Below are 9,418 nucleotides of genomic sequence, written 5' to 3' on the forward strand. Positions count from 1 at the left end.
GGGCTACAGCTCTTGCGTGCTATCGAACATAATAAACAGTTAACTGTTGTGGGGACCCACTAGTGGCTAGGCACATGTGGGTCCCCACAACAGAGACACTGTAACCCAAATAACACAAAACAATTCAGGGAAGATGCATTTTTCAGGTTGTAGACATAGCTTGCTAGCTAACTGCATGCTGTCGTGGTGGAAATGGGCCATGTTATTAATACTACGTAGCTCACAATTGCACTGGATACTCACTGGTGGAATGGAGGTACTCAGTACTTACAGTGGAAACCAGAAGCTTAAATACACATTACTGTATAAAAAGGCACAAATGCTTTTTTTCTCACTGTCTGACATGGAATCAGACCTAACTTTTCTTGTTTTGCTCAATTATGATTCCCAAAATTATTTCAATTTGCAAAATGCCAGAATAATGAGAGAAGGATTTTTTTTAGGCAATGTTTCATGACTTTCTTCAATGTCAGAAGTTTACATACATTTTATTAGGGTTTGGTACAGGTGAAATTGATGCTTCAAAGTGTATGACTTGGGTCAAACTTTTTAGATATCCTTCCGCAAGCCTCTCACAATAGTTTGGCAGGAATTCTGGCCCAAATTCTCCTGGCAGAACTGGCGTAACTGAGCCAAGTCCGTAGGCCACAGTGGCGTCGTTACGTTGCTTCTTCCTGGCAGAGTAGCCTTTCAGCCCATGTTAGTACACTACTCTTTTCACTGTAGATAATAATGACACACTCGGACCAATTTCAGACAGCATCGTCACAAGATCTTTTGCTTTTGCACTTGGGTTGACCAACTCACGGACCAAAGCACGTTCATCTCTGGGACACATAACTGTCTCCTTCCAAAGTGGTATGATGGCTGGACATTCCCATGTTTTTTTTTCTTTTCTTGCATATAATTGTTTAAAGGCGGCACGGTGGACGACTGGTTAGAGCGTCAGCCTCACAGTTCTGAGGACCCGGCTTCAATCCCCGGCCCCGCCTGTGTGGAGTTTGCATGTTCTCCCCGTGACTGCGTGGGTTTTCTCCGGGCACTCCGGTTTCCTCCCACATCCCAAAAACATGCATTAATTGGAGACTCTAAATTGCCCGTAGGCATGACTGTGAGTCCGAATGGTTGTTTGTTTGTATGTGCCCTGCGATTGGCTGCCAACCAGTTCAGGGTGTACCCAGCGTCCTGCCCGATGACAGCTGGGATAGGCTCCAGCACGCCCGCGACCCTAGTGAGGAGAAGCGGCTCAGAAAATGGATGGATGGGTAATTGTTTAAACAGATGAACATGGCACCTTCAGGCATCTGGAAATTCGCACCCAAGGATGAACCTGTCCACAATTCTCTTCCTGATTTTTGGATAATTTCTTTTGATTTTCCCATCATGTTACAGAAAGAAGCAGTGTGTTTAAGGTGTGCCTTCAAATACAATAAACCTACCAGATGCTTCCAAAGACATGACATCAAGATATGAATTTGCTCAGATTGTTTAAAGGCATAGTAATCTTATTGTGTGTACATGTCTGACTTTGAGAAAGGTAATAAAAAAATGTCTAAAAAAATCCTTCTCTCATTATTATTATTAAGCAAAGAAATCATTTTTGTAATCCTAATTTGATTTACAACTGAAAAGGTTTAGTCTGATATCATGTCAGATATTGAGAAAAAAATAGTGTTTGTGTCTTTTTATAATAGTTTTTGTAAACTTCTGGTTTCAACTGTATACAGTATATAGTGTAATAGCGGGAGGACTCATGCCAGAAGGCCCAAATGCATACTTGGCCCTGGTTTTAGCAATGCCCATAAAATCTGGAAAACTGATATGAAGAAAAAGAGTTTAATGCTGTATCCAAACAATTCAGTACAAAATTCTTCTCAGTCTTTGCATTTTTTCAGTACTTAACGTCAAACATATTTAATATATTTAGAAACAAATCACTGAAAATACTTTATAGGGGCATTAAAAATAATTTGAGCAAATGTGTTATTTCAGAACTGTGTATCAAACTGGAAGCCCTTCGAATTAATCAGTACACAAGAAGTATCTCTCAGTTTCAAAAAGGTTGGCGACCACTGTTGTTCTAACCACTGTGACCAACTACCGTATTTGTTTGCATGTTTTCACTTCAATAACCAATGTTCCAGTGATTTACTTGGCGACTAGTCGTTTTGTGATAGCCAAGTATTTTGTGCCTCCCAAACTTAAACGTTTTCTAGTTCAAAAAGGTCTCTAGACTTAAGAGTAGACAACACTACCATCTAGCGTCAAGTAAAACGACTATTGCAAAACAAAAATTACATTTCCCAGATTGCACCGTTCTGTTACGTCACTTACTGCGTATTGGCCAGCTCCCCGGATGCGGCTGTGATTGACGATACCAGGCAAAGGAGATCGCGAGTTAAGTGGCGGTAAGTGGCAAAGACCTTAAAATATCATCGTTGAAGCCCACATTAGCGTCTAAAACACGTCTTGGGATATGGTAAATATTGTATTAACGCTGCGAGGCTTTTGTCGGGTTGTAAAAATATGTTTTGGCGTAGTAGTGTGAAGTTGTTTGCTAACCGCTAGCTTTGTAGCTATCATAGGCGCTAGTTCCTTAGCCTGATGCTGGCCGCCAGTGGGGAACGCCTAGTACCATGCAAGATCACTGAGCGATCACAACCACAAGTTAACATTATGCTTTCGCTTCAGTGATTTTCCCTTCCGGCTAGTGTGTGGGCTTTTCTAACGACGTTAATGTTTGATAGATGCGTGAACTTGTCTTCCAGCTTGACTGTTCTACCTTAAATACGATGTTTAGCAAAACTAGCCTTGGCTAGCTCGTATGCGATATGGGTTATTAGTACATGACTGCATTGTATTTAAGTATTGTTGGGTAGTGTCAGCAGACTTAAGAAGTATTGTAGACTGATAGATATGGAGGTTTATTTAAACAAAAAAAAATCAATATTGCAATTTGGTTTGTTTTCAGGTGCTGCAGCCCCAGTGGTCGTTTGCAGGATGCAGACCATAAAATGTGTGGTGGTTGGCGATGGGGCAGTGGGGAAAACCTGCCTACTCATTTCGTACACCACCAATGCCTTCCCTGAAGAATACATTCCAACAGTGTTTGACAACTATAGTGCCCAGATGAGCGTGGACGGCCGCACCGTCAGCCTTAACTTGTGGGACACGGCCGGCCAGGAGGAGTACGACCGCCTGCGTACTCTCTCCTACCCCCAGACTAATGTCTTTATCATCTGCTTCTCCATTGGCAGTCCCTCCTCCCACGCCAACGTAAGACACAAGTGGCACCCTGAGGTGTCTCACCACTGCCCCAACGTGCCCATCCTGCTGGTGGGCACCAAGAGGGACCTGAGGGGCGACGTGGAAACAGTGAAGAAGCTGAAAGAGCAGAGTTTGGCTCCCACCACCCAGCAGCAGGGAAACTCCCTCGCCAAACAAATCGGGGCCGTCAAATACATGGAGTGTTCGGCACTGCTGCAGGAAGGCGTCAGGGAGGTGTTTGCAGAGGCCGTGAGAGCAGTGTTGTACCCTGTCACGAAAAAGAACAGCAAGAAATGCGTGCTTTTGTAATAACGGTTACCGGATTTGGATTGTGGAGATCCACAGATGCAAATGATTGCTCCTTCCACGCCACCTCTAGCAGTTGTAAGACTTCTTTTTCAGCTCCTCCTTCATCCTTATGAGACCTTCATCCTTACGACACCATTATCACCAAAGTGACTTTGACGAAACGGGGGGAGTGGATCTAATTTTTCTTACATTTAATATTTTGATATTTACCCGTTCTTCACGTTACACTTGGCCTAGATTTATAGCATCCCTGCTTTGCCTTTATAAACAAATGCTGATCGTGGTTGTCACAAGCCATATTTCCATCTAAACCAAGCTTCCCTATTTGACTGGAGAGAAGAGATCTACTGTTGTTTAGGTGGAGAAATAGTGACTACCTCATACTCCTCACTTAGGTTGTGTCTCGCTAGTCCCAAGCAACTGCATTGTGATGCTGGCTACTAGTTGTTGACACGCAGAGGCTGAGCAGCTTTTTTTTAATTCAAGCAACTTGAATCCAGAAAAGGGCAGGATGAATCCCGGACAAGGGCCAGTTCCCGGTAGAACCAGTCGGGATGGATTAGGGTTTGAACTGGTGTATATGCTCAGTGTGGCGTGTTGGAGGTATCCACCCACATATGGGAGAGAAGAACAAGCTTTGATCAGCCCCATCCATTCAAATCAACCAACCGGGCAGCTTAGACAAATTAAGCCAAACTGGTACCGGAGCTCTCAAGATGGCTGACAGAAGAGGACGTCAGGGTGTAGCACAGCCCTCTTCTGTCTCCTCTCCATTAGAAATGTGCCTAATAATGACCTTTGACACTTGGAACGGAATGGGCCTTTGACTCAATTTCCTTGATCCGCTATCTCGGAATGTTCTGAACTCCTGTTTCTTTGGCAGTCTCGTCAATGAGGCCGGAGGAGTTGCCCAAGCGCGGATGTAGCTAGCTAGCTTCACATAGTTGAAGGCATTTCAATCTTCTTTAGACAGCAACTTGTTGAGGCAGAGTCAACAGTGCCTCTGCTGGTTGCAGCCAAGTAGTGCACCCCATTTTGCCTCATTTGCAATTTAATGATTTTTTTGCCAGAATCACAGAAACTATTTTCTGATCATGTAAAAACATTTTAACCTACTAAATGGCCAAAGTTGAATATATTGTTTTGTAATCACCTGTGTTTATTGGATCCTTAAGGTGTAAACCACACTTGCATAATTGATGTCAGTGTCCTTGCTGCCTTGCATTAAATGCAAGCAGAGCATGACTATCGTATGATTGATCCTGTATATCCTGTCTTATCGGAATGCAGCGGAACCTGCAACATTGAACGATCTTGTTTTTGTGACACCGTTGTTCCAATTTCAAAACAATTTTCTCCAAAAGGAACTAATGTGAGGTGGATGAATTTCTTCCACAGTCAAACTGTCACCATCATAAAACCTTTATCAACTGTACAGGCATTGTTTCAAGTAACGTTTTAACATTCCTTATGGTCATACTTACAAAACTAGAAGTGAGCCACTGTATAATACAACCAAACTACTCAAACGTCTCGCCCGTTGAAGAGCCCTGATAGCTAGGTAAAAGAGAGCAGTTGTCAAGCTTCTATTATTCTTTCAGCCACATGCTGTTCATGTTAGCATCCACTTAGTGAAACTTTTGCAGAGGCTGTTGATATTTAATTGAACCAAAAGACTTTCCCCAATTTACATTTCTTGTTCCCGTCTGCCATCTTTGGTACCCTTATGTGGTGAAACACAAAACATTTGAGTTAATGCTAAATGCCCTCACTGAGTACAAGTCCCACAACATTTGGTGACATCACACGTTTTGATCTCGATCCATGTTTGACTTTTAGGCAGATTTTTTTTCAGAGCATTTTTATTTTAACAATTTTTAATGTAACAACTTTAGGACTGTTTGTCTTTGCAAGGTTCCACTGTATGTTAGTTTCAACAGTCTTGTATGTATTTCTTATATTTGTTAGATCATTTCATTACTGACAAGGCTATTGCTGCTGCGGTGTGCATTTTTTTTTGCATGTTGCAGCATTCAAACTGTCATGATTGATGGTGGGACTCTAATGCCTTATCCAAACCAAAAGCTACGGTTGGTGCGCCTTAGTCATTTTAGTGCCACAAAGAGCTCCCACCAAGCAGTGACCTTCATATGTGGTCACTGAAGCCTTACTCTCTTCCTTCCATTAAGCACACTGCAGCGCGCTATTAAAAATATAAAAAAAACAGCTGCAAAAGTGACATATCAGTGTGCCACAGCCACACTTTTTCTCTCTTTTTTTTTTTTAAGCTCGCTGTTTTTTTATATCCCTGCATTGCATGGTGCAGCAATAACTGCATTGGTGGAAGGTGCCTTGTCAGTTTTAAGATTTGTCTTTATTGTTAGCAATAAGTGGTTGCTTTCTTTTAGCGTCAGTAACTATTTGTTTAAACTGTGGAGTGAGTTGTATTAAATTGGTTTCTTGCGCCCTGTAATAACCTAAGTGAAATAACAGCAAAAGGGCTGATTTAAGTAAAAATGTTGTTGAATGTAAGTGCACAATTACACAAACTGTGGTCAGCTTTTTGAAATATATATTGTATTCCCCTTTTACCGGATGTCCTGATTTCATTCAAATAATATGATTGAAGTGGAACATACACCTGTGGGCTCTCTGTTGTCTGCGTCCCAGAGCTGTATGCTACCGCGTGCGTGGTACTACGCTTTTACACTGGGAACTTGATTTGTAGAGATCTGTAATTGTTTTATATATAACAAAGCATATTTGTATAAATGAACTAACAGTGAGATGATTTTAAATTATGCCAAATAAAATGGTGGTTCAACCCAACTTGGGTATTGTCAGTACAGTGTTCCTCTGATATTCATCCATCCGTTTTCCATACCGCTTATCCTCACTAGGTTTGTGGGTGTGCTGGAGCCCATCCCAGCTAACTCTGGGCGAGAGCCAGGGTACACCCTGAACTGGTCGCCAGCCAAGCGCAGGGCACATATAGACAACCATTCGCACGCACATCACTTACGGGCAATTTAGAGTCTTCAATTAACCTGCCATGCATGTTTTTGGGACATGCTGGAAACCGGAGTACCTGGAGAAAACCCAAGCAGGCATGGGGAGAACATGCAAACTCCACACAGGGAGGCCGGATTTTAACCCAGGTCCTCAGATCTGTGAGGCAGATGTGCTAACCAGTCGACCACTGTTACATTTCCTCCTCTATATATATATATATATATATATATATATACATATACACACACACAGTTGTGAAAAAGTATTGGCCCGCTTCTCAAAAATATTTTTGCATAGTTTCCCCACTTTGTTTAAGATCATCAGACAAATGTAAATGTCAGACAGCTATAACCCAAGTGAACTTAAAATGCTGTTTTAAAATGGTGATTTCATTTATCAAGGGAAAAAAACTAAAGTTACCTGGCCCTGTGTGGAAAAAGTAATTGCTTCCTAAACCTATAAACTGGTTGGGCCATCCTCAGCAGCAACAACTGAAATCAAGCATTTTCTACAACTGGCAATGAGTCTTTCACATCTCTGTGGAGATATTTTGGCCACGCTTCCTTGCAGAATTGTTTGAATTCAGCAAAAATTGAGGGGTTTCGAGCATGAACGGCCTTTTTAAGGTCATGCCACTACATTTCAATCGGATTCAAGTCTGGACTTTGACTAGGTTACTCCAAAACATTCAGTAGTTGACCTGCTAGTGTGTGTTGGATCATTGTCCTGCTGCAGAACCTGTGTTCTTCAGCTTGAAACCACAAACTAATGGCGGAACATTCTGCAAGATTTTCTGAGAAAGAGCAGAATTCATGGTTCCATCAATCACAGCAAGTTGTCCAGGTCCTGAAGGAGAAAGCAGCCCAGGACCATCACACTACCACTACCATTTTTGACTGTCGGTATGCTCTTTTTCTGAAATGCTGCGTTAAAATTACACCAGATGTAACAAGACACACACCTTCCAAAAAGCTCAACTTTCATCTCATCAGTCCATATAACATTCTCCCAAAAGTCTTGGGTATCATTCAGATGTTTTTTTGCAAAAGTAAGATGAGCCTCATGTTCTTTTTTGATCAGCTGTGTTTTTTGCCTTGGAACTCTGCCATGGATGCCATTTTTGCCCAGTCTCTTCCTTGTTGTGTCATGAACACTGACCTTAACTGAGCCAAGGGAGGCCTGCAGTTCTGTAGAGGTTATCCTGAGTTCCTTTGTAGCCTCCTGGATGAGTCATTGTTGTTCTCTTGGGGTAATCTTTGTAGGCCAGCCAGTCATGGAAAGGTTAACCACTGTTCCATGTTTTCTCCATGTGAGGATAATGGCTCTCCCTATGGTTCGCTGGAATCATAAAGCTTTAGAAATGTTTTTTGTAACCCTTTTCAGACTGATAGATGTCAATGATTTTATTTCTCGACTGTTCTGCAATTTCTTTGTATCGTGTCATTTTGTTGCAGCTCTTGTAGCTCTTTTGTCTGACTTGATTTTGTCGGGACAGATTCTGTTTAAGTGACTTCTTGATTGAACAGGTTTTAGAGGTAATCAGGCTTGGGTGTGATCACTGAAAATGAATCGAAACTTGTGATTAGTTTAGATTAATTCATGATTTAACAAGGGGGGTAATTACTTTTTCACACAGGGCCACTTAACTTTGAATCGTTTTGTTTCCTTAATAAATGAAATCCCCATTTAAAAACAACATTTTAAGTTCACTTAGGTAATATTTGGGTTATATGTGTCTGATACTTACATTTGTCTGATGGCCTCAAACATTAAAGTGGGGAAACTATGCAAAAACATAAGAATTTGAGAATGGGGCCAATACTTTTTCAAGGCACTCACACTCACACAGTCACACGTCCCACATGATCCTATACCCGACCCAGCCTCTTAAAAGCACATGCAAGTACACAAAACAGACACTATAATATGTACAGTGTTTTTTCTAATAAGTTTTTTTTGTAAGTTTATGTATGTTTTAATAACTTCCAATGTTTTTTAAAGTGTCCGGGGTGTGTGTGTGTGTGTGTGTGTTTGTTTGTTTATTTATTTATTTGATGGTGTCCCTCTGTCGCCGATTTTGACCTATTGCTGGTGTGTTTGGAATGTATCCCACGCGATATCAGGTACCATATGTGGCCACTAGATGTCCACAGCAGACCAATTCCAGCCCATGTGTTTTCACTAATGAGGCATTCTTCAAAACCATTTTCCTCTGCTGTACACAAGGTGGTCCATTCCCAAAACGTTTCCAGTGCCATCATTCATCTTAGCAGACACCCTACTTGTATTCCTACTTGTGAATACACAGCAAGTTGTTTACTTTGAAACATTCCCTTGACCTTTGGGTGGTGGTTCTGTGAGATGACAAATGCGTTGTGCGTCACCTCAAGCGCATCAGAAGAGCACTGGTGCAATATTTAAAATCCATTTCCGTTCCCAGGCAGGCAGCGTGCCTGCCTGCTTTTGCAACCACGATGGTGCAGATTGTGTGGTTAGACCACAGGTGTCAAACTCGAGGCCCGGGGGGCCAGATCCGGCTCGCCACAACATTCTTTTGTGGCTGGCGAAAGCAAATCATGTGCATCAACTTCCATGATTTTTGTAAAATCCGTACCAAAATTTCAAATTGTCATTTGTAGTAAATAATGTTAAAATACTGCAAGCATTTTTACAATAACTGAAAAACCTATAGTATTATCCCTTGACTTGTGATTTCAAATTGATTATCCATCAATTTGTTGTGTATATTGTAATAATATGAGGTCATTAACCATTTATATGATTTCACAGTCATAATGGCCCTTTAATGGGAGACAGTAACTACGCTGTA

At 41.6% G+C, this 9,418-nt stretch overlaps 1 protein-coding gene across 2 annotated transcripts; it reads left to right on the plus strand.

Annotated features, from left to right (window-relative positions):
• Positions 1 to 2,263: 2,263 nt before the first annotated feature.
• On the plus strand, positions 2,264 to 6,405 carry rhogd (ras homolog gene family, member Gd). 2 transcript variants are annotated; one of them, XM_061787954.1, is made up of 2 exons: positions 2,264 to 2,408; positions 2,972 to 6,405. In XM_061787954.1, exon 2 carries the CDS (start codon positions 3,001 to 3,003, stop codon positions 3,574 to 3,576), a length of 576 nt encoding a protein of 191 aa, XP_061643938.1. In that variant the 5' UTR covers positions 2,264 to 2,408; positions 2,972 to 3,000; the 3' UTR covers positions 3,577 to 6,405. The 2 variants fall into 2 exon arrangements, with proteins under 2 accessions (XP_061643938.1, XP_061643939.1); XM_061787955.1 differs by having other exon boundaries at positions 2,342 to 2,479.
• The last annotated feature ends 3,013 nt before the right edge of the window (positions 6,406 to 9,418 follow it).

This window comes from Phyllopteryx taeniolatus, chromosome 10 (genome assembly GCF_024500385.1).
Source record: "Phyllopteryx taeniolatus isolate TA_2022b chromosome 10, UOR_Ptae_1.2, whole genome shotgun sequence".
Lineage (NCBI taxonomy): Eukaryota > Metazoa > Chordata > Actinopteri > Syngnathiformes > Syngnathidae > Phyllopteryx > Phyllopteryx taeniolatus.

Coding starts and splice junctions, on each gene's coding strand:
- rhogd (XM_061787954.1), top strand. CDS start 3,001: ATGCAGACCATAAAATGTGTGGTGGTTGGCGATGGGGCAGTGGGGAAA.